Source organism: Magnolia sinica, chromosome 10, assembly GCF_029962835.1.
Source record: "Magnolia sinica isolate HGM2019 chromosome 10, MsV1, whole genome shotgun sequence".
Lineage (NCBI taxonomy): Eukaryota > Viridiplantae > Streptophyta > Magnoliopsida > Magnoliales > Magnoliaceae > Magnolia > Magnolia sinica.
In genome coordinates, this window is record NC_080582.1 from 32,015,220 (window position 1) to 32,041,690 (window position 26,471).

General features: G+C 39.3%; 1 protein-coding gene across 2 annotated transcripts in view; it reads right to left on the reverse strand.

The window, feature by feature from the left end:
* Nucleotides 1-464: 464 nt before the first annotated feature.
* The window catches only part of LOC131258267 (uncharacterized), a 34,350-nt gene continuing 8,343 nt past the window's right edge, over nt 465-26,471 (reverse strand). The window contains exons 3-6 of one of the 2 annotated variants that reach the window (XR_009178033.1): nt 12,621-12,705; nt 2,155-2,241; nt 1,651-1,884; nt 466-895 (exon numbers count right to left, since the gene is read on the reverse strand). Coding sequence is in view for 1 of the 2 variants with exons in the window: in XM_058259468.1 (XP_058115451.1) it covers nt 2,232-2,241 (10 nt within the window). In the remaining variant the exon portion in view is untranslated. Of the gene's footprint in view, nt 896-1,650; nt 1,885-2,154; nt 2,242-12,620; nt 12,706-26,471 lie in introns of both variants that reach the window. The other variant, XM_058259468.1, reaches the window with a different exon arrangement.

A 26,471-nucleotide genomic window follows, 5' to 3' on the forward strand; every position in this document is an offset into this window, starting at 1 on the left:
TCTCTCTCAATTAAGAATGTCGCTACCAACTTAACTATTGACTTGATTTTATTTTTTATTTAAAAATAAAATCTTTAAATATTTAATTTAGTTTTTTTATAATGTACAAAAATTTAGGGTTGTTACATTTTGCTTATAAATGCTCAACCCCATGCACATATGCCTACATTTTCCTGCATATAGGATTGTCAATGGGCTGGGCTTTTGGGCCTAACCTGCCTTTGGGCCAGGCTTCAGCTGGAGTATCAGGCCCATTAGTTTGAACTGTGTACAACTACACAAGCTGGATGTGCCATGCTCTCTGGTCTATTATTATTTATTACTAATATTCTTATTAATTTAATTATTAAATATCGAGTTGATTCGATTCAGATCAACATTGAGTGAGTTTTTGGGTTTTTTAAATATGCATAGAGGCCACAGGCCTATGAACACAAACAATTCTTGGGGGTAATCTGTCTTTTGTTGTTGTTTTCATTGTTTCATTCTTACAGAAGAGCAATCATACGGTTCTATAGAAGACGCTTGCGCTCGGATGAGTAAAGAACAGAAGGAAGAAATGAAGAAACTTACCATCGAGTTCTGCCAGAGCTCATTCAGACATTTGAAACTTCTCTCTTCTCCAAGAACCGGTTCGAGTTAGATTCTGATAGCCCTTTTAACTTTTTAATTGGGAGCAGCTGTTTTCTAAACAAATTCCGAGAGAAAAAGAAAAGAAAATAGAAGAAAATTTAAAAAAAACAGTATCACAGAATTATTAGATCAGAGGCTCTGGAGCTTTTGTGATATGTCAAGAGCGCATTCCAATCTGGTTTGTTGAAAACAAAAACATGAAGAACCTTCTCGAAACAAACTCCAACTATGATAGGCCCCACTAAGTCTCCAATAGCACAATCTGCAGCAAGGAAGAGTTTGTGATTTAATTAAAATTGGATTTCATAAGGTGAGATTATATGTCTGGAGGATGAATTTTATAACATGCATTGATCAGGAAGGGGCATTCATGGCCAACATGCTTTTTTTTTTTTTTTTTGAAAAAAGAAGCTTGGATTTTTTATAAAACCCCAAAATAATCTTTCTGGGTGTGAAATGACCCAAGCACCCTCAATCTGTTTTCTTTTTCTAAATTAGTAGAGTCGTGTGGAGTCGCGGCATTGTGGGGCCCACATGGTGTGTGTATGACATCCAAAAAGTCCTAAAGGTGCAGTCCACCATGTTGATTAGATGCTCCAAAAATCCGGCTGATTCAATCATCAGGTAGGCCACAATGTGGAAAACAGTGTAGACCACCCAAAAGCTCCAAATTCACATGCAGCCCCACCTGATGATTGGATGGCCTGAGTTTTGGGTCATCTAATTCTCATGGTGGGGCGCACCTGTTGAACAGGTTGGATGTCATACACACATCCACAATGCTTGACTCCACATTTGCATTTAAAAAACAAGGCGAAGGGCATGGTCATGTCACCTCAAAAGGATCCTTCTGGGACTATAGAAAAGTGAAGTCTATTATTGGGAAAATCAGAAATCTTGAGGATTTTTTTGATAAAAATCCCTAAAAGATAACACAGCATCTGCATTGTACATCTTTCAGAAAAAAAAAAAGAGCTCTGTACAAATTTCCATCGATAATGTATGTGTTATGCTTACCAATCCGCTGTCCAGTTGAAGGACGGATGAGGATAGCAGCGATTCTGGCCCCAATGGATGCAAAAACCAATGATGCACCGCACCTAATAGTTGCACCAGAGACCTTTCTCCCAAGAAGCTCGAGTTTTTCAGCTTTATCAACCTCTTCCTCGTTCTCATCCTCATTCTTAAAACAACGATATATCTCTATTCCAACTTGGACGATCCAAGATGCAGCAACTCCTAACAGATGTCCTATCAGCAGAAAATGAGGTCAGAATAAGTCATGAGAGAACTATAGATTTGAAGGAAGCAACTGGCTACTCAAGCATGGTACTCATCCGAATCAGGTGCAACTTGGACAAGTTGACTTGGATTCAGCACTAACCAATCCGGTTCAATACCACGAGTCACACCCAACTTGGGTGAGTCACAACTCGACTCAGACTGTCAGACACCAAATGAGTCAATCCAAGTGTAAAAACCATGCACTCAAGAGAATACCAACAAGAGAAGAATGCTAACCTCTGAAAGTCGTCTTGCTGACATTAAAGAAGAATAATTAAGTCGCCATCCCCCTTTCAGCCTTTCGCTTAGCTGATTTAGGAACATCTGCATGTATAGAGTTAAACTGTTAGTTGTTGTTTGAAAATCTAACCCATACAGGCTGTGTTCGGTTACACATTGAATTGCAAACATTCTATTTAATTATGAGGAAATTTCAAAATTATCGATGTTTCCTAGCATTCGTGAGGGGAAGTTTTTACAAACATTAACATCCTAGTATTCATGAGAGGAAGTTTTTACTAAAATTATACTTGCGTTCCTTGCAGGTGTTCCGAGACTCCTGCAATTTGGAGCTGAGGTGCTGAATATGAATACGAAGGAAATTAGAATTTGGTCACTTCCACTTTTCCGACCAGTATCTGCAATTAAACTTGAAAATGTATCTAAACACACCCTTATTGTAGCAAAGATGAGGAATACGGCAGTTAACTGCATGCTAACAAATGTCAGGTCCAGCAATGATTGTGCCAATTCGAAGGACTACGGCAAAGGATCACTCTGCAGCTGCAGACTCAAGGACAGTTCTTAACTGTGAGGGTTGATACAGTGATGCAGGACATGAAATTAAATGTGGAATGCAAGAAATCAAGCTCATGATTATACCAATTTAAATAGTCACAAAATTCCACATCCTACATACTATCAAACATTCAAAAAAGGGAATCTATGGGGGTCCAAGCCTACGCAAGTTTAGGACTGGATCAAATAAAACTATAAACCAAATAAGCCCAAAGGAGTATAAGATTCATTCATCCATTCTTGCAAAGGATTGTTCCCCAATTCAAGAGATTCACCATGTTTTAATTCGGGAAAAATCTAGGATTTGCAAATTTGGGGATAATTGGGATTTGGGATTTTTTAGGGTTAAGGATCTGGATTTAAGGCTAAAGAGGAGGAAAATAGAGAAAAGATAGAACCTGAGATGAGCCACGTGCGTGGACGGCAGCTAGCCCTAGGCGCACATGCGTGACCACTCGTCTGCACGTGTGTGGGGCCTACAAAATCGGAAACCGATTCCTAGGCTAGGATCGGCTAGGGTAGGACTGTCTCCATGCCAAATTTTGTGTCGATCCGATGCACGGTTTGTGCGTGGTGCTCCGCTGAAGTTTCAGCCCCTTTGATAGGCCAAAATCTGAAAATTTGTTTGTGGACTGTTATAGAATAGAATTTGGATACGAAAGAGGCTGAATCTGAAGGTGGAAGGGATATAGAGGATGATGGATGTTGGGCGTAATGAAGTGGGGATTATTTGGGATGATTGTGGATTCGCACCACGATAGTTAGCACTTCAAGGAAGGGAGAGTTTCGCACCCAATTCGATTCTTCAACCCAAAGAGAGAGAAGAAGAAAATGCAGAATTTTTTTATTTATAAACTTCATTGAGAATACTTACATGGGGTTGCTTATTTATAAGAAAACCCTAAACCCCAAAAGACAATTTTACCCTTGCGCCACGTGCGTACACTAATACTTAAAGCTAAAGTAAATAAAATAATAACTAATCTAAGCAATCAAAGCCGTTCATGATGTTTTTAATAATGAGAATAGTAAAAACTCAAAATCCTAGATCAGTGGGCCACGATCATGAGATCCGATGGTAGAATCTATATGATGATTGGGTCCACCCCAATGCTCCATAGCGCAGCCCCTAACTGTAAGGCCCTCCAAAGATGTCGTCGTCGATCCAAATCGAAATTCGGGCCCGCCTGCTCCTCGAATACGTGCGTAGGTTGGGGGGCGTGCGCATGATGTCCCCATCATGCAGCCCAGGAGTGGGACTCATGATCCATCGAGATAGTTTTATGGCCATTTACTGTGGTCTAAAAAGTCTTAGGCCCCCATATCAATGGCCCATCAGTCTATGGACTCAACATGAGTGGTCCAATTATTCATGGGCCCACACACTCAAATTTTCTACAGCACCAGTTAATACCTTGTTGCCAAGGTCAATTTTCGAGTGCAAAATGATGTATGATGTAAAAATGGTCTTGAAGAAAACCTATTGAGTTGGCTTTCAAGCAAGATCTTGCGATTCGAGTTATGGCTGATTCATGGAGAGCTTGTATGGTTGTGATAGGATTTACAGATATTTTAGTCTTTCTTTAGCGTTGCATTAAAAGAGGTCTCAAGTCAAACTGGTTGGAACATAAGGTACTGTCCACCCCATGGATAACTTCCAACCCCTCCAATTAGGTTGGCCTCTCCATGAGGACCACCTAGCGCAAAAATCAGCCTTATCCACTGATCATGTGGACCAAACCATGAAAACAGTGTGTAGCCATTGAGAAATAGCAAAATACAAGTGTGGTCCACTGATGAGTGGATAATATCTGGATAGGTCATGCGAAGGAATGGGTAGTCAAGGATGCCGCAGGAGCTGCAGGGATTATCCTCATAGTCTGGGATTCTTCATTATGGTCCAAAGAGGACAGTTGGGCAGGGGATTTACTCTTGGTGTGGTTTTTCGAGACGGGGCTTCAAGATTCAAATGGGTGTTTTCTGCAGTTTATGGCCTGAACACTGCCAATCTCAGCGACTCCTAGGGGGTGGAATCAGTGTTCCAAATACCGGTATCGCATTACACATCGCATCCTTAGGATACAAATACATATCAGCTATCACACGGGATATATCATTTCTATCGGGTAATTTATCGCACTTTTTGGGAAACACAGGTAAACATCGGGGAAATGGTTGAATTTTTCAATGAAACTTCAGGAATTGTTAAAAAATACCTTAACACACACTTTTAAATCATAACATCTCAAAAAAGAAGTGCACATAATAGGTTTCCTTTGTATGGGGTCCTAAGCTATGCGTCGTTTGACAAAACTAATGCAACTATATTGAAATTGAATGCATAATACTTAAGAGTGTATGTGATGATCATTTCATCAAACACTCCTAAATACTTTGAAATTAGTCATAATTGACAGCTGGTTGAAGGGAAATTTCGAAAAATAATAATAATAATTTAAAATTTTTTTATTAAAAAATGATTTTATTTTTCAAAAATTGACAAGGACTCAATAAATCAGTAGATTAGCCCTCATACATGCTTGATTTCATGTTTGGAGTGCAACATTGCAAGGGAGAAATTAGGGAAATTTTGAATTTTCCCAAATCGGACCACCAACACTCAAATTTTAAAATTAGAATGTATGTGATGATCATTTTATCAAATACTTCGAAATTAGTCTCAATTGATCGCTGATTGAAGGAAATTTTTGAAAAAACCGTGGAGAACATGAAGAAGCAATGGATTTCGAAATCAAAGCTCCAACTCCATGATTTTTCATGTAAAATATGAAGAACCAATGGATTTATAACTATTTGACACTGATTTAACATAATTTCAATAAAAAAAAGGGATCGAAAACTGAAAATGCTCACTGGATCAAACATGTGGGATATATCGGCACTACCTGTGCGTTTCGTATTGCACAGTTGAGACACAAGATATATCGTGGGATATATCAGCTGATATCGTCAATATTTAAAACATTGGGTGGAATTGGATTCTGTTGGAGCGAGATAGGGGCTTTCATGGTGTGTGGGACGGGTCAATGTCCCAAGATTCTCGTTCGAGAAATCTTCAGGTGGGAAAATGACTAGCAACATGGCAGCGTTTTTTGATTGGGAGCACAAAAATAATTTGGTGGATTTGCCAATGGGGGATAAATAGCAGAAGTCAGCCTGTTCTTTCCAAGCTAGATCACTTCCTTGTGTCATATAGCTAGATTGATAGATTCCCCTTATCCGATCACTGAGGTCTGCCGAAGCCGATTTTCGACCGCTGCCCAATATTTCTTGAGGTAAAGATGGAGGGTTGGGGTCCAAGGCTATTCAGGTTTGAATTAGCTTGGCTCCAATGGAGATGTTTAGGGATTTAGTGAAGAGTTGGTGAGATTCTTGCCAGGTTTTGGGACAGCTGGGATTTGTGCTTTTCCTGAAACTGCGCCTTTTAAAAGAAGATTGTCCGGTGGAAGAATGATTTTATTGTATTTTCTCACAATAGAGAGGGAGTTATGGAAAGGGTTATGGATGACACTTTATTAAAGAAGAAGGGGCAACCTTATCGGAGGATGATCGCAGCTATAGGGGTTCCCTTAAGGTTGAATACAATAATTTTTTGAATGAGCAGGAAATTAAGTGGAAGCAACAATCAAGAGCAACGTGACTAAAGGATGGGTAAAAAAACACAAAGTCCTTTCATGGAATCGCAAGTGCGAGAGCATGTGCTATCAAAATCAAAAGTGCTGTAGTGGATAGGGTTCATGTAGAAGGGAAACCAGAAGCATGCGATGCTATAGCATCCTACTATAAGGATCTTTTATCTGGCCCCAAAGTTGTGAGACCAAGATCAGATAATCTGGAATTTGAGGTGCTGTAGTGGATGAGGTTGCTTCTTTGGAAGGGATATATTGGAGGAGGAAGTAAAAAAATAAAATCTAGGAGTTTGGTAAGGACAGGTTTCCTATTGCTTCTTTTTTTTCCCAGATTTTTTGGGAAATGCTAAGGACAAATGTGTTGCTTTCATTTGTGAGTTCCTGAGTTTTTTGTGAAAGGAAAGCTAGCATCAGAATTGGGAGCTTTCTTATATTGCTCTAATTCCCAAGTAGGAGGGAGCCAACTGCCTTTTAAGGACTTCTGCCCGATTAGTCTTATTAGCACTCCATACAAGATCCTCGCGAAGATTCTTGCTTCTAGGTTTTGAGCCATTCTAGGTCGAGTCATCTCTAAGGTGCAGGGAGCTTTTGTGGAGGGGAGGCAGATCTTGGATAGTTTAATAATTGCCAACAAAATCATCAAAATTCGCACCATAAAGGGGGTAAGAGTGGTGTGGTTTGTAAAGCTAGATCTGGAGAAAACTAATGAGCATGTTGATTGGGCTTTTCTAGATTATATGTTGGGCTGAAGGGGTTGTGGGGTTAAATGGAGAAGCTGAATTCTAGAGTGTGTGGGACCGGCCAAGTTCTCACTTATCATCAACCACGGTGTGCCATAATAGCCGTTACGTAAAGGTGTTACGGGGGCCATTATAGAAAAATAAAAATAAAAATGACCCATAACAGGCCATTACGCTCCCTGCAAAGGCCGTAACAATCCATTACGGGGCCGATACAGGTTTTTTGGGTTTTTTCTCAATAAAAAAAAAGACCATAATGGCCATTATAGCCCGTATCATAAAGGTAGCTGTGGTGACCTTTACGGCCACTGCTACCATTACGGAATACGTTGTCGTCAATAGCTCTCCTAAAGGTTTCTTTAAATTGGCGAGGAGTTTTAAGGCAAGGGGACCCACTTTTTCCCTTTCCTTTTTGTTATGGTGGCAAAAGCCTTGAGCATAATGCTTTCTAAGGAGGACAATGAAGGTCTATTTTGTGGCTTCAAAGTGGCCACGGGGGATTTTCAAGTGTCGCATCTTCAATTCATGGATGGCACGATTCTATTCTATGAGCTAGATGCTTCCCAAATCAATAATCTTCGAAAAGTGAATTTTTGATTTGAAATGGTACCGAGTCTATCAATGAACTTACAAAAATCTACAGTGTTGAGTATTAGGTTGCCTAGGGAGGAATTGACTTCTCTTGCTGGTGTGTTTGGTTGCAAGGTGGAGTCGCTCCCAACCATTTTGTTGGGCCTCCCCTTCTATATTGGGAAGGTGAAATAGAGCTTGTGGGATCCGATGATTGAAATATTCAAAAGGAAGTTGTTAGTTTGGAATAGTAGGTTGTTGTCTTTGGGGGCAGAATCGTCCTTATTAAAGCGGCGCTATTGAACCTTCCATTATATTTCATGTCTCTCTTCAAGTGCCCGAAAGAGGTGCTCAACAAAGTGGAGAAGTTTAAAAGGGATTTCTTATGCCAAGGTGGGGTAGGCTAAGAAAAAATTCATCTTATGAAATGGGCCAATGTTTGTAAGCCTAAAGAGGATGGGGGTGGGTATTCCTTGGGGATCTAAGAATGGAGCTTTATTAGGGAAGTGAATTTGAAAATTCGAAACGGGGTCTGGGACGTCGGGTCTGATCTTTAGAAGGAGGTGATATTTTGGAAGGAGTGGACCAAGTAGGGTGTTGGCTCAATATTGCCTCCATATATAAAGCTTCAAGAGTGTGGAAACAGATTTTGAGGTTAAAAAAAGTGGTCCTTAAGAGGGGTGAACTTTCGTAGTGTGAGACGGGTTAAGGATGTGTGTGGCATGGTGATCGGTCTTTGCAAGATCAACTCCCAATGCTTGCTCAAGTGGTCATGGATCTCAACATTTCGGCCGACTGTTAGTTTTCTATTCATGAGATTCGTGGGGTATGAACTCCATTATGTAGAAGGGACATCCATGAGAAGTTCAAGAATGGTTGGCACTTTTAAATCAGTTGGTAGGGATCTCCATTTCAGAAGAGGTTGATTGTTGAGGGTCAAATATTGCATATTAGACCCCAGTTATTTCCTGAATTATGAACATGATACTGTTTTAATGGGCTATTTTAATCGTGTTTGTGATGCAAGGAGAATTGATGAGCATGGATTGAAAAGGATGCTAAAGGTATGGATGTAGCGCTCTGGCATCACCAAGGCATTGGACGGGACTCCATGGGGCCTAGATTGAGGATTTACACACCAGAGACCAGAGAAATTCCGGCCACTCGCTTCAAACAGGCCTGAAAAACGTCCAGAATGCAAGGTCACAATATTCCCACCATCTGATCGACTCAAAACTTCATATATGGCCTGAAGACCCTAAATAAACCGTACACGTCAAATTTCAGTAGTTGGACCCCTATGGAAGTGGTCCAATGGTCAGATCAGCCCATGAATTACTGATCTGAGGCCCACCTGATATTCAGATATGCTTCAAACTTGGGCTCTATCCATTAAATGAGATGAGAAAAGGGACGAGTGGATCCGATTTCCCACAAACATCAAGGTAGACCCCACTTCACGTGGCGAATGTACACAGCGAGTGTACACCCGCTGTGCACCGGACCAACAAAATGGGTCAAAGTCGGTTTTGACCGACCTTATTCTAAAAACGGAAATCGCCGTTTCTCTGTTCGCAACAGGGAGTTGCGGGTGATTTCAGGTGGGCCACCATCATCGCAGATATCTCTAATCCGGACCGTCCATTTGTTTCAGAAGGTCAAACCGACCGTACACATGAGGTTTTTCCAAATCTATGCTCGCATACACAGGAAAATACCGTCCAAACGCCGGTCGGACGGCTGAAGAACAGAGTCAGTGGGCCGCAGTATCGGAAGTAAAAATCCTCTCTTTCTGCACTGAGATTTCGTCATGCATTTAATGGACGTCTTGGATTTACAAAATAACAACGAAGTGGGCCCCACCATCGAAACGATGTAAGTGCCATCCGCAATCCCTGTTTTAGCGCCAGACACTGGGCGTTCTTTTTTTGGCCATTGCACGATCATGGCAATGATCGGATAGAAGATCTGATCCGTCCATCATGTAGCTCATTCAAAAACGTCCCAAGGGACGTTGATTTTACGGACAAAACGCAAGGAAAATGGGAGTTGGGAGGCTCCGAATTTGATTGCGTAAGGGTTATTCACGCCACCGACCTTCCAGTTTGGCGGACTGCTGGGCGTAAAGAGAGCTTCCGCAGCTGACTCTTCTGCGGACTCCAGCCCTCCACCGCCCCTGGCATGTATAAAGGAGAGGGACGGCCAGTTGTGAGAAGGAAAAGAAGAAAAGAAGGAAGAGGGCTGAGGCTTTTGGACGTGAAGCTTGGAGGCAGACGGCTGCACAAGAGAGAGAGAGAGAGAGATAGTTGGAGGTTTTCTTATTTAGTTTTTATTATTTTTGTTTCTGTTTAAAAAGATTTAGCCGGATCATGTCAGGCTAAACCTCTTAGCTAGGGCTAAGAGGTGAAGCTTTGTAGCGTGATGGGAAGAACCCTGTGCTTATGATTTTTATTTACATGGAATTGAACTTGATATTTGTCTGATTTTGGGAATGGTTTTAGTTTTTAATGGTCTATTGTGACTAAAATTACAATGGGTCTGCGATAGCTTTGAGCATGTTCCTTCCTTTTGATGTTTATGACGTTAGGAAGCCTTGTTGTTCACCATCGTCTCATGGGCATGGTCGGATGACGTTACCCTTCCTAACCTTCATAATCACCTAATTGGTTGGTAATTAGTTTAATTTTGTTGTTGACTTTGTCTCCTGGGCATGGTTTGGTGATAGAATCCATTCTAATTCATATACTTTTCATCTCTTTAGAATTATATCAAAGGAAGTTCAGTCCGATTTCCATGATTCTTGCTGCAGGCCTAAGATCTCCCTGATCTCTACAAGTGGATCCTCTGAATCCCTAGTTTCCTTCCTCTGAATTCCTTAAGTTTTAGATTAATCTCTCAAACCATTACTCATCACTTTATATTGGATTTAGATTTCATCTTAGGCTAGTTCTATCTCTACCTAGTTAGAGGTAACGTACAGGTATCAGTCCCTTGGGATTCGACCTCGGTCTTACCGAGTTTATTACTACATCACAACCCTATACTTGGGGAGTGAACATTGATTCGGTGCAGTGGCTAGAGGAGAAATCTGGGAAGTTCTCAATGAAGTCATTCCATACTTTCATTTCAAGTGGTAAGTGGAGGCTCAAGCAGTGGCAAAAAAGTGCATACTCTGTTCCTTTAGTCATATGGAGCACTCTCTAAGGTGGCAAATTTTGCATGGTTAGTGGGTTGGAATAGAGTGTTGTCAATTGATAATTTGAGAAAGAGGGGGCCTTTTCATATTAAATGCTTGCTTGTTGTGTTGGCAGGATGAGGAGACAGTGTGCTATCTCTTTATGCACGGTCCTTTTCTCTAGGGAGGTGTGGGCTAGTATTCTCTAGCTTCTCGGTTTCTTATGGGTACCTTTCCAAGGTCTATAGAAGATTTGTCCAAGTATTGGTATGGTGGTGATCAAGGAAGCTTGGGTAGAAAGGAGTGGAGGTTGTTCCTTCTAGCAGGGTTGTAAGCTATTTGGAAGGAAAGAAATTTTAGATGCTACCGAGATATTTGTGGCAATCCTAAGGAGGTGTTCTTTAGAGCAAGATCTTATGTTCTAGAACAGGTGGTGGCTTCTCCTTGAGTAGAGGCTTGTAGTTATGGGTTGGAATTTGGGTGGCATCCTTTGTGTTTTTTCTCTTTTATTCTATATTCTTTCGGCTTTGCCGTTTTCATCAATAAATTATCATCCTTCAAATATTATTTTTTTTATATTTATTTCAAAGAGTGGATATGGCAAATTTTTGCACAAGGTGATCCTTGTGACAGGGCCAACCTATTGGATGGGTAGGATCTCGCACACACATGAAAGGTTGGAAGTTATCCACTAGCTAGACCATACTTTGTCCAACAGGTCGGACTTGAAACCTTCATCATCATCATCATCATCGTTATCATCATCTAAGCCTTTTCCCAATTAAATTGGGTCAGCTACATTAAAGTTGTTCTGCCATTCCACTCTGGTTTTGAATGTCACATTCTTCATATTCATGATGAAAGTTATGGCATAAGTTTGATGTCTGACGCCAAGCTGATGCAACCCTCCTTTATTTGGTTGGGGACTAGTAGTGAGAGAACAAAACTCCCACAAGTGCAATGTAATACACTACTATATAGGTTGATTATAATCAAGCGCTATCTAATAGTCTATTACATAGGTTGATTAAAATCAAAGATTCAACGGGCTGACTACATAGGTTGGACTTGAGACCTTCGTTCGATTAAAATAGATGGTTATGATTGGATTTAGTGAATGGCTGGGATTATTGTAGGGATTTATATATGTTTTGTAGATGTCGCATGGAAAAAGGATATTAATGAATTGAAATCTCATTTTTAGTCTTTATTTAAACCTGCAACGGTCTTTCCCAGGGTTGGGAGGCTTGTTTCCTAGAAGTGTCTCATGTAGATCGTGTTATCAGTGAGACCTCGCGCAACCACAATTTATAGAGATTAGAAATCATCTATCATCGTTTGCTTCCAACCCCTTTCTCCTATGCTTTCTCTATTGAGTTCACATAACTAGTTTTCGAAGTTACCTTCTAGAGAGAACCATTTTCAACCAAGAAATAAATTACTAATACAGTCATTCTTTCCCAAGTCTCTACACAGGATCTTTGAAATGAATGAAATTTTACTTAAGTCTGAATCTTTTATATTCTTCATTTTGTAGAACCAGAAGAAAAAGGAAATGCTTCAAATGCATATTCAAATTGTTTCAGGGTCCTTACTCTTGCCCGGGTGGTAGACTCTTAGGAGTTTCAACTCCCGGTCAAGGGTTCGAGTACCCATAGGTGGTCAAATTCCACCAACGTGAGTGTGTGGGGTGCATGTGCGTGTGTTAAAAAAAAAAAAAAAAAAAAAAAAAAAAATCAAATTGTTTCACATTAGAAAAATGCTAAGTACCTTTAAGAAGCTTCCATGTCATCCGATGGGAAATGTAATGGACAACAAGTCTTTCCAGCACCTGTCTAGTGGTTACAACAGTTGTCTAAAACATTATTTAAAAAAAAAAAAAAAAAAAAAAAAAAAAAAAAGCCAGAGGAAAACTTCAGCTTCACTGACTTCAAAGAATGATACAGAGAACAACCATGTATGTTAATATTAAACAACCTTCACCCGTGAAAGAGGAATGTGAAGGCCGTATTGCAGTTTAAAATATGTTAAACTCCAACATGTCATCATCAAAAAAAAATTTAAAAAAAAAAAAAAAAAAAACTCCAACGTGATACTATATGAAGAAACTAGAGACAAGCCTTTCCTAGATAACGAGGGTTGTAAAAAATAGGTGTACCTTGACTAAGACACGACAAGCGTAGATAGTAGGGAACAAAAGCTCCAATATGAACAAAATGATGAAGAGATCAATAAAGGTGTTGAAAATTGGATGCCTCAAATCTATGTTGAAACAGGGCCATCGACTGATCGACAGTGTGGTCGACAGGTCGAAGGATATTGAAAATATTCAGGGTTTTTTGGCAAAATTCTCTGGACTGTTTTTGGAGTTTTCAACAGGTCGAAAACTTTGGTCGATGGGTCAACCTAACCAATCAACGTGTCTCGACCGGTTGAATCAAAAGATCAATGGATTGTGTAGTTTTGTGCGTTTTTGCGCAATTTATTTTTATTTCCATTTTATCTTAAATATATGGGTGTAATCGAGATTAGAGAGGGGGCTAGACGTGCTTAAGAGTATGAGAGGGTTTTGGGGAGAGAAAAGGCTAGAGTTTTTCTCTTGGTGCTTTGAATTAGCAAGGTTTCATATCTTGTAACTTTGTTATTCATAGTAAATTATTGCTTTATGCCGTGGTTTTTTCCCGCAAGGGTTTTTCCACGTAAATTCAGAGTGTTCTCTGTTGGTTCTTGGCATTGACATACACAAAGACAGAAGTAGGAGCAGGCTATGGTTATCTCAGACTGAATACCTTAAAAAGGTATTGGTGAAGTATGGGATGAACAAGACAAAGCCGGTCAGCGTTCCCCACATGGCTTATTTTCAGCTTTCTTCTTAATAGTGTCCTGAAACGGATGAAAAAAAGCAGGTTCTCTCTCGTGTGCCATATTCGAGTGATGTTGGCAGCTTGATGTATGCCAAGGTTTGTACAAGACCGAATATTTCACATGTGGTGGGTGTTGTTAGCAGATACATGTCTAACCCCGACAAGCGACACTGGAAGGCAGTGAAATGGCTAACTTCGATATATTCAAGGTACGCAAAACTACGTCTTGACACTGACAAATATAATGTGAAGACGGAGTGCATGAGAAGCAATGATTGTGGAGCTATGATGGAGATGAAGTAGAGATGGAGGATATAACATGGCATGTTGTAGCATAAAGATTAGAATCATGGTGGAGATTGTTGAAAATTAGATACCTCAAATCTATGCGGAAATAGGGGCCATCGACCGGTCGACAGGTCGAAGGATATTGAAAATATTCACTTTTATTTTTTGGAAGAACTCTCTGGACTATTTTTGTTCAACTTTGGTTGACAGGTTGACTCGACCGATCGACGTGTCTCGACTGGTCGAATTAATAGATCAACGGATTGCACAGTTTTGTGCGATTTGTTTCCATTTCCATTTTATCTTAAATATATGGGTGTAATCGGGATTAGGGAGGGAGCTAGACATGTTTAAGGGTTTGAGAGGGTTTTGGAGAGAGAAAAAGCTAGGGTTTTTCTCTTGGGGCTTTGAATTGGTAAGGTTTCATGTCTTGTAACTTTGTTATTCATAGTGCATTATCACTTTGTAACGTGGTTTTTTTTTTTTCCCGCAAGGGTTTTTCCACGTAAATCCGGAGTGTTCTCTGTTGGATTTGCTTGTGCGATTGTGATTACTTTGTTTGATTCCTCTTTGTGTGCTTCTGCGAGTCCTGACAAAAGGTAAAAACACAACGGGACAATCTTGGGTCATATGCAAGGTTTTAAATATTGGCATTGAGGGACTTACTAGTCGGGCCCAAAAAGACATTATACAGGGCGTAGCAAGAAATAGGAAAGTAAAACACCGAAACCCATCATGTTTTTATGTTTTTAACATGTATTCAATGGTTCATAAGAGTGATCCATGATAAGACCATTGTCTGATGGCTTAACCTACTAAAAGTCGACCAAATAAGCCCTAATTGAACACAAATCAACCATGATTTGATATATTAGGGGTCATTACATTGAAACACAGGAAGAAGAAGATGTTTTTTTTAAAGTGATAGTTTTCCCTTCCAACATCTCCCAAAATGTTTCATTCCGATTCGATTTATCGAATCTCACTCAAATATTGTATTTTAATCCCCGAAATTGGCTAGATCTAGTATAAAATGAGTTTTTGAGATTCCTCCATGGTTGAAATGAAGAAATAAGTGAAAAAGTTAGAGACAAGTTGGTAAAAAAAAAAATTTGAAATGGGCCTTTATGATCTATTGGCCAATCTCGGCACCGATACGATCTGCATCGGCTTGTATTGGTCAACATGGCCTTTTTCATGACATGAAACAATTCACACTCTGGATCGCATAAGGGGGTGGCCAATACGATTATGATGTGATTGAATCATAACTAATTTCCAAAACCCGATCACATGTATTGTCTCCACAACGTAGGTTGTTGTTTTGTATCCATGTTATATCCAAGGTATTTAGTAATGGTAATGTTGGCCATAACGACCACTTCTATTACCATTACGATATGGGCCACAATGGCTGTATATTAGCCCATAACGAACCATTACACTTACAGGAGCGTAAAGGTCTGCTATGGACCATTTTCCCGTAATGGCCATCACAGCCCTGTAATGGTGACCACCATTACCGTTATGTAACAGCTGTTATGTAACATCCATTACATAACTATTTTTTAGTAGCTTGGTTATACTGGCCATAGCATGACTGATCTTCAAAACCACGGTCACATTTACCATCCCGAGAAAGTAAGTGGCTATTCCATATCCTTGTTACAGTTTGTACATTTTCTTTTCTTGTTAATAAAGTTTTTGCTACCAATAAAAAGGAGATATTTATATCCAGGAGACTGAAAAGTGGCCAACTATCTTGGATTTTTGGGAGAATAATGAGGTTAGGAAACAATGATTAAACACGCCAGTATAGTCAGCTCTCTTGAGAACAAGTAATCAGCCATTCACATGCATGAACGATAATATCGGCCGATATTATCGTTATCGCACCCCTGCGAGACGATACAGTCACGATAACCCCCGGAAGATACCCAAAAACTCAAAATCCAGATATCGGCCGATATATCATCGATATCGCACGATATTTTGACGATAGCACGCGATTTCCTCTCCATTATTGTCGGACATCGACCTCATCATCCGAAAAAATCGGGAAAAAAAAATAGAGAGTGGATTTCGGTACCTGTAGAAGAGATCACCATGATCAGAAGCTTTCATTTGGTGGGCGATTCGAATTGAAGCGTCATTCCTAGGTTACCGCAAATAACATCTCCGATTTTGGAGAGAAATCCGGAGACATCCGATGAGATTTGGGAGATATTTTAGGGTTCTGGTTTCCGGAACCCTCTCTCTTTGAAAACCAAAGGACGTTCGAGCCTTTTTTTCTCGGACGCGGATTAGCTACTGACAGGTTGTGTAGCGAGATCGCTACTGAAGTGACGCCACCAAGTTACGTGGGTCCCACCATGATGAATGTGTTATATCCACACGGTCCATCCATTTGGAGATATCATTTTAGGACATGAGTCAAATAACGAGGGGGATAAAATTCTGTGATGGACCCCACTACAGAAAACAGTGGAGAAAGTGACATACACCGCTGAAACCTTCCTAAGGGCCACCGTGATGTTTATTTGAGATCCGACCCATTAATGAGTTAAAAAAGGCATTATAAAAGGGGAAAAAAATATATCAACTTAATCGAAAACTTTTGTGGCCCTCAGAAGTTTTTAATGGTGGGCATCACTCTCTCTATTGCTTTCTCTGGTGGGGTCCATTGGAGCTTTGAATCTTAGTCATTCTTAGGCTAATGGCATAAAATGTTCTCTCCAAATTAATGGACGGTGTGGATACAAAACATACATCATGGTGGGGCCCACGGAACTTGGTGACGTCAATTTAGTAGCGAGTCTCGCTACTCAGCTAATCCACGCCCTTTTTTTTATTGTAATCGAGTACGTGCGCACGGCGTACCACCGAACTGTGTTGACGTCACCAAGTTCTGTGGGTCCCAGCATGAGGTATGTGTTATATCCAGGCTGTTCGTCCATTTGGCGAGCTCTTTGTAAGGGTTGAGCCGAAAAATAAGACAGATCCAAAGATCAACTGGACCACACTGCAAACAGCAGTGGTAGATTGAACGTTTACCATTGAAACCCTTTTGAGGGTCACCGAAGTTTTGGATCAATATGATATTTATTTTTCCTCTTTATTCAGGTCAGGTCTGTGTGACCTAATTAACAGATTGGATGGCATGTTAACATCACTGTCGACCCAGGGAGGTTTCAACAGTAGGAATTTTCCTACCCACCTTTTCCTTTAGTGCGGCCCACTTTAGTCTTAGATTCTACTCATTTTTGCTCTCAAGTGCTAAAATGATCTCAAAAAATGAATGGACGAGGTGGATTTCTTACAAACATCACAGTGGGCCCCACATAGGTTTTGAGCGAAGGAACTTGGTAGCAGCGCCCCATCCCAGTGTGGTGGGAAGTGGATCCCCTAGTGAGCAGTGTACTTTGTAAACTTTGTGGGCCCACTATAATTCATGTATTTTATCCACTCTGTCCATTCATTTTACCAGATAAATTTATGGTTTGAATGAAGAGAAAAAACTATTATTAGCCTGAACCAAAACTTTTGTGGCCCCACTAATGGTCAATCACCATTGTTTCCTATGGTATGGTCTACCTAATTGTTGGATCTATTTTATTTTTTAGATAATGTCCTGAAATGATATGGAAAAACGGATGAACGAGGTTAATACTGAATATAGTTGTCTTAGTTCAATCGGACAGCGCACAGCTTGGGACCTTATACAAAGGAAATTTATTATGTACACTTCTTTTTTGAAACTTTATGATTTAAAAGTGTGTATTAAGGGCTTTTTTAACAATCCCCAAAGTTTCATTAAAAAATTCAACCATTTTCCCAATGTTTCCCCATGTTTCCCAAAAAGTGCGATAAATTATGCGATACAAACGATATATCCCGTGCGATAACCGATACGTATCTATATCCCAAGGGTGCGATACATTGTGCGATACCGATATTTCGAACACTGGTCACAACCCAACAATTAAAATGATTAGGAATCATATTAATAGCATCTTTTCAATTTGGCTATTGCCCATCTGCAATCATTCCCACCATCCAGATGGTTTGAATACATGATAGTATGCTTATATCATTCATCTGATAGCCCGCATTGTAGATTGAATCACAGGCTGAAATTTTTCCCAGATGGAACAATCCAAACCCTTCATTTCTTACATACCCAACATGGTGGCATGTTTGGGAGTTTTAGCTTACAATGGATTATAGCTACACCACAGGGTATTCACGCCCATGGTTAAGTGATCCAGACCATCCATCTGTTTGGCCCAGTAGTAGTGGATGGATAGATTGACCCTAGCCCTTACTCTTAGGTCCAATGAATAATTAGGTCAGGCTTAGTGGAATGCGGGATCACCAATGATTAAATGTAAATGGTTGCATTATCTTTCTTAACTGTCCATCTGCTAGCCAAACAACTGAATGATTAGAGTTTTTTATGAAAAAGATCTTAAGTAATTTTACACATGATACTTCTTTTATTGGTTTTTATAAAATTATAACATAATTAACTATCATTATTTTCAAGTAGACATGTCTCTTGAAATTCCATATTTGAAATAATAGTTGCAGAAAGATATTTTTCTTCATGGGTTTCAAAAGAGATTTTAATGGATATAGTTAAACATTGTGATATTGATGCTTATATATGAATAACGACTGATGATCCATTATTGGAGGAGTGGTATATTAATTGAGCAGTTTATTCCCGCTCACTGTGAACAACATAGAATGTTGGTATTTCATAAAAAGTTGTTATAACAAGTAGGGACTATTGATAATGAATATGAGGAACCCTTCACTTTCATTCATGATCTCTACACCCAGACTTGATCTTCAAATCTGACCGTAGATGCACAAGCCATCATACGGTGATTGAATGAAGGAGATTTGTGTAGATCAACTTCCAAACAATGTTCGAAATATCAGTATCACACAATGTATCGCAACCTTGAGATACAAGTACATATCAGTTATCGCACAGGATATATTGTTTGTATCGCGTAATTTATCGTACTTTTTGGGAAACATGGGGAAAATTGTTGAATTTTTCAATTAAACTTCAAGAATTATTAAAAAAAAAAAAAAAAAAAACCTTAATTCACAATTTTAAATCATAAAATCTCAAAAAAGAAGTGTACATAATAGGTTTCATTTGTATAAGATCCTAAGCTATGCGTTGTCTGATTGAACTAAGGCAACTATATTCAAATATGATGCATAACACTTATAAATGTATCGAGACATGTATGAAAACACAACCAATGCATTCGAAAGCAAAAGATATAGTAGAATTTAAAAAACATACCTATCAATGATGTAATTGGCTATGGCCTAGACCCACATAGAGTTACGCGGTGGCTCGTAATCAACTTCTTCATGGGCCACAAAAGTTTTGGATCAAGCTGATATTTGTGTGGTCTCTTCATCCAGGTCTTTGTGACCTTACCAACAAGTTGGATGGCGAATAAAAATTCCGGTGGACCCACGAAATTTTTAGATCAATCTGTCTTTGTACATTACCTTCATTCAGGTTTGTTTGACCTTATCAACAGGTGGATGTAAAATAAACATTATCGATCTGCTTAAAGTGGGCCCACAAAGTTTTTAATGGTGGACGTTCAATCACACAATTGTTTCTTGTGGTGTGGTCCACTCGGATAACACCTTAGTGAGTGTTACTCTAACGTGTGGGGCCCGCCTTGATGTAGTTTTTGTATATCCGCGCCATCTATCTATTTTCCCATCTCATGTCAGGGCGTGATCCCAAATCTTAAGAAGATTCAAATCTTAGGTGGACCATACCACCAGAAACAGTGATGAATGATCATTTAAAACTTTTTATGGGCCACAGAACTTTTGGATCAAGATGATCTTTGTATATTCCCTTAATCCAGATCTTGTTGACATTATCAACAGGTTAGATTGCAAATAAACAATATAAAAACCTTACGATGGGCCCTTTGGAATTTTTAATGGTGAGACACTCAACACCACTCTTTCAAGTGGTGTGGTCCACCTGAGATTTGGATCTGCATAATTTTTAGGACCCCATCGTAAAATGGGTTGGAAAAACGGATAGACAATGTGGATGTAACCAAATCATCAAGGTGGGCCCACAATAAGAGTAAATACCCTATCAAGGCGTTAATTGGGTAAATACCCAAGCGCAACTTGGGTTGGACCTTGATAGTAGGGCCCACCCCGATGTATGCATTGTATATCCACATTGTCCATCTGTTTTTCCATATTATTTTAGGACATGGTCCCAAAAATGAAGCCAACAAATATTTTAGGTGGACCGCACCACAGCACACGATGGTCATTGAACTTCCACCATTAAAAGTTTCTCGGCGTCCACCATAATGTTTATTGACCATCCAACCTATTGATAAGGTCATACATATCTACATGAAAGACAAAATATCACCTTGATGTAAAACTTGTGGCCCACAAAAGGTTTTCAATGGTCATTAACCATTGTTTCCTGTAGTGTGGTCTACCTGAAACTTTTATCTTATTTATTTCTGGAACCATGGCCTAAAATAAGCTGAAAAAACATATGAACGGCATGGATATACAATTCATACATTGAGGTGGGCCCCTACAGTCAGGGGTCTCACCCACATCGCAGGGTCTTACCCAAGTTGGGCTCCACCTTTACCTAGCGAGAGATGAACGGACCTATCAGGGGTTGTATGGGGCCCACCATATTATACGTGTTTTATCCACATCATCCATCCATTTTGACAGGTCATTTTAAGGCATGATCGTAAAAAAGAGGCAGATTGAAGGCTCAATCAAGTGGACCACACCACATTAAACATTGATGATTGAGTTATTTGGCATCCAATCTGTCCAAAACGTCATAGGGCTCATCGTGATGTTTATTTGGCTATCCAACCTGTTCATAAGGTCACATAGACCTGAATGCGGGTAAAAAATAAATATCAACTTGATCCAACACATTTGTCCCTACCGAAAAGTTATCAATGGTAAGTATTCAATCTCCACTGCTTGTTGTGGTGTGGTCCATTTGAGCCTTAAAAATGTCTCATTTTCGGACTCATACCTTAAAATGATCTTCCATAATGAATGGACGGATTGTATAAAACATATACATCAAGGTGGACCTCCATTCGTCTCAAGCTAAAGTGATGCAACCCGCATCTGTAAAAGGCTTTCAAAGCCATTTTCGAAACAGAACAGGGTTCTGGAAGGACCGGAACCTTAAAATCTCTCAAAGAATCCCCAAAATCCCTCAATCAAACCTAAATCTCTAGGGGTTTTTGTAGATTTCTTGCCAAAATCTCCTTTGCAATTTGAATCTAACATCTATTTGAAGAAGAAAAAAACAAAGGAAATTAAGATTTTGTGGAACTTACAACTTACCGCTGTGTATCGATCGAGTGGCCCACTAAATTCTACTTTCGATCACACAATCTTCTTCTACAGGCAGTGTTCGTAATATCGATACTATCGGCCGATAATATCGATATCGCATGCAAGCGATACAACACCCTCAAAAACACTTGGAATTTTTTTTTTAAAAAACAATAAGGATCCTTTGTATCGTGCGATATATCACAAGATATCACATGATTTTCGTTGATATTGTCACAGTTTTCCTCGATATTGCCATATCATGTATTATTTGCAGATTTTACGACAGAGTCATGGATTTCTGTCACAGTCACGAGACCAAGGCTAGAGATGTCGAGGTTGCATAACTATCGAAAAATAGAGAAAATAATAATAATAATAATCTTTGAATCGATGTGAGAGAAGGGGTTGCAGTACCTGTAGAGAATAGTTTTCGGCAAGAAATCGACAAGATTTGGGGTTCTAGTCCTATTTCTTCGAAAACGACAATTTTTCTGGTGAAATTTCAAGGATTTGGGGTTCCGAAAGTATCGGAACCCTCCTTCGAGCTTTGGCCAGTCTTCTAGAACCCTCTTTCTTTGAAAACGACAAAATTTCTGGCAAAATTTCAGGGATTTGGGTTCCGGAAGTACCGAAACCCTCCTTCGAGCTTCGGCCCGTAACAGGAAATGCAATCCCTCTTTAACGGGTAATGTATTTTGTTTATCGATGTAGTCCGATCCTTTAAATGGTAAATCTGTTTATCTTTTACAGTGATTTTGGGCCCATCGTGAATGTATGTGGTTTATCCACGCCGTCCATCTATTTTTCCTGCTCGTTTAAAAGGTTGATCCCAAAACTGAAGCATATCCAAAGCTCAAGTGGACCATACCATAGGAAATAGTGGGAATAATGATTTCCACCATTGAAACCTTGTTAGGGCCCACGGTGATGTTTATTTGTCATCCAACTGTTCATAAGACTACAATAACATGGATGAAGGGAAAACACAAATATAAGCTTGATCCAAAACTTTCGTGGCCCTTAAGAATATTTCAACGGTGGACGTTCAATTCACACTATTTTCCGTAGTGTGGTCCATTTAAGCTTTAGATATGCTTTATTTTTCGTCCCAAGCCCTAAAATTATATGGTAAAATGGATGGAAGGAGTGGATAAAATATATAAATCACGGTGGACCCCATAGAATTTACTCAGTACGCTTGGCGTAATGAGTTACACCGTACACTGATTTGATGCGGTGTACGAGGATTTGATACGGAAGCCTTTCGCAGGAATTTCCTTGCACTGGAAACCTATGTGGGGCCCAACATGATGTTTGTGAGAAATCCATACCGTCCATCTGTTTTACGAACTCATTTTACTAAATTAGACCAAAAGTGAGCAGGATCCAAGATTCAAGTGGTCCGTACAAAAGAACAATGTGGTTAGGAAAATGCCTACCATTGAAACCTCCCTCGGGTCGACAATGATGTTTACACACCATCTATACCGTTCATAACATCATTCCTACTAGGATGAACTGAAAACACAAATATTAGCACTATTCAAAACTTCTGTGACCCCACAAATATTTCAACTATGGACATTCAATCCTCACGTTTTCGGCACACTTGAGTATTGGATTCGGCTCATTTTTGGCCTCATGTCCAAAAATGAACTCACAAAACGGATGGAAGGAGTAGATTTCTCACAAACATCACAATTGGCCCCACTTGGGTTCCCAAAGCAGGAACTTCATGCCAAAGGCTCTAGCGGCCAATGCGCCATTCCCCCATCATTGATATGTATATTTCTCAATTTTTACTTCTTTTGCTTTTCAATAAATTGGTTGTGTTTTCATACATGTCTTCAATACATTTATAAATGTCATGCATTCAATTTAAATATAGTTACATAAGTTCAATTAAACATCGCATCGCTTAGGACCCTATACAAAGGAAATTTATTATGTGCATCTTTTTTTGAGATGCTAAGATTTAAAGGTGTGTATTAAGGGCTTTTTTAACAGTCCCTGAGGCTTCATTAAAAAATAGAAACCATTTTCCCAATATTTCCCCATGTTTCCCAAAAAGTGCGATACATTATGCAATACAAACGATATATCCTATGTGATAACCGATACGTATCTATATCCCAAGGGTGCGATACATAGCGTGATACCGATATTTCGAACACTGTCTACAAGTACCGAAATCCCATCTGAATTGAAAGCTTTTCCCTGTTTTTTTTTTTCCTTTTTTCTTTTTTGATTTTTTCGATAATTATGTAAGCTCGACATTGTCTACCCTTTTATTGTTGAAATTAGCATCGAAATGGTTGTTGGCCATAGCAGACCCATGAGTCTGTGATAGAATCTATAATAAATCTGTGAGCCTGAGAAAAAATCTGCAGATAAAGGGATAATCCGCATATAATATCTATGACATTGCAAAAAATCGTGTGAAATTGTGTGATATATTGCACAATACATAGAAAGTTGCTTTTTTTATATTTATGTGGGGCTTTCGACGTGTTTCATGTCGTTGGCCAGTGATAATGATAATATCGGCCGATAGTATCGATATTGCGAACACTGCCCCCAAAAAACTGTGTTTCCCCTTGCGGAGAATAAAAAGGAAGAAAAGAGAGAAATTGAAAGAAATTGGGAAGGAACGTGATACCAAATCTTTTACCTCAATGATACCATATTCCTCGAGTTAGATTGAGAAGGAAAAAGAGAGAGTATTGCAAAACCAAAAAGGAGATGCAAATAGATCAAAGAAAAGAAGAAAGAGATTGGGAGAAAGGACCCAACAATCCTCTAACAAAATGTTAAAGACCGCGAAGAACCCTCTGTCCAAATCTTCTACTAAACAAAGAAACAACAAACCAACTAAGTTTTATTTTCATAATAATGCATTACACTTCCATAACATAGCCTTATATAAGCTTAAAATTAAACAAGAAGAAGAAGAAGCACTAATAATAGAAAATTACCAAACTACCCCTAAATCTTGTCACGACCATATGAACCTTATGTGAATGGGCCATATCTCACACAAACTACCTCAAAATTCACAATCTTGGGCTCGTTTGAAAGCGTACTTGATAGGCTATCAGGAGGCACTAATTTTACGTCATTCGCACATCGTTTGGTGCCCACCAAAAACACAACAAAAATATAAAAGAGAATTTATTAATTAAATCATGACTGAATCTCACCCTAAAAACTAATTAAATAAATAGAACCTATGAAATTGATTACCATATAATTGATCCCACAGGCCCTACAATTTAAATTGACCGTTGCTCTCATCCAATTAATCATTAGACCGTTGATTTGGTTCGGATCATCAATCAGGACAATGTGAACGGATGAATTCTTCAAATCTTTGTCAATCAGCTTGTGTAGCCATTTTGCATCAATTTCACCCGGCTAAAATAGTCATCGAGTTTAAATTAGTGGTTACAATCTCCTATGAAGATCCTCGTTTGTAGCGCATCTTCTTTAGCTTCACTGGCAGTTGATAGTGGAGACCTACACTTGGCAGGCAACTTGTGCATAATACAATGCCAAAATATGCGCCATCTTTTCTTTCGCTTCTTGGTGGTCCTCCATGTTCTAGACATCGATTATGGTCCCTTTGTCATGGTTAGCTTTTGATCTATGGGCCCCAATTAAGATTGAGATGGCACCATGGGGATCATGAATTATTTACTTTACGATCATTGAATCGTCCATACTTGTTGATCCTTCGATATCCTCTACCATGTCATTCGATGGTTGATCATCCATTTTCATTGGCACTTCCTTCGATTGAGTTGTTGATCAATCAATAGGTGTATCCATGGATCCATTAAGTAAGCCAATAGTGGATTCCTCTTGACTCGCCACACCTGCTTCAAACATGTAATTCTTCAAAACTCCAAAGACAATGGATTGAACTCCATAGCGCTTTTCTCGTTCAATCAAGGGCTCAAGGTAAGCCCTTTCACCTCCTTGAATTCTTTTGCAATATCTTCCTTGAACGCTCTAATCTCGTTCCTGAGTTCCCACATATTCTCCTCCTGCGTCTCTTGAACGTTCACAGTCTTCCCTGACATTTTCGTGCTATAGGAGGCTTTTGAATTACTAAAATGTGGTTGTAATCACTTGTAACATGGAGAGGGGTGTTGAAAGGAATCGCCATAAGGCATTTGAAGATGGGTATAACTCGAGGTGATACGAAGAACGATCTTGATCATCGAAGTACCTTGGATAAGAATAACATGATGGATATGGAAGGCATATGAACATATTCCTATCCATGACATCTCTAAGAAAGAAAAATGTAAGAATATAAGGTGAACTTTAGGCTTGAGTTCTAGATTTAAGGGTTTTAGGGGGTTTGGGATGGGTTTTCGGGAAGGAAAAAATACGGGCAAGAGAATTGATAGGTTCGAACAAGATTAGGATTTGGTAGGGTTGGAAATGGGCATGGTCATGGCTTAAATTGTGTTAATTCTTTTATTTTATTTTTTTAATTTTTGGGTAAGTTTAGGGTTAGAAGGGTTCAAGAAAAAGAGAAAAGGTAAACATACGATTTAGAATTTGGTGATTTGGGAAGGAATGTAAAATGAAAAAGGAAAAGAAAATGGAAGTTGAGGATTGAGGAAGTGGGGGAAAATGAAAGGGAAGAATTGAGATGTTCAGTTCCTCAAGAGCAAAACTTACTTTGATACCAATTTAATGCAAGCCCCAAAAGGGGAAGCAAATTAGATAAAAGAAAAGAAGAATAGAGATAGTGGGAAATAACCCAACAATCCTCTAGCTGAATGCTAGATACCGTGAAAAACCCCATCTCCAAATCTTTCACCGAATAAAGAAACAACAAAACAAAGAAGTTTTATTCAAATCATCATAATAATGCATTACACCTCCATAACAATCTTATATCGAATTTTTTTTAAAAAAAAAACCTTTAAAAAAAATGACTAAACTACCCATAAATCTCGTCACTAGCATATGGTCTTTAAGTAGATGGGCTATACCTCACGCAAATTACCTCAAAATTGCATGACCTTGGGCTCGTTTGAAAGCTTACTCA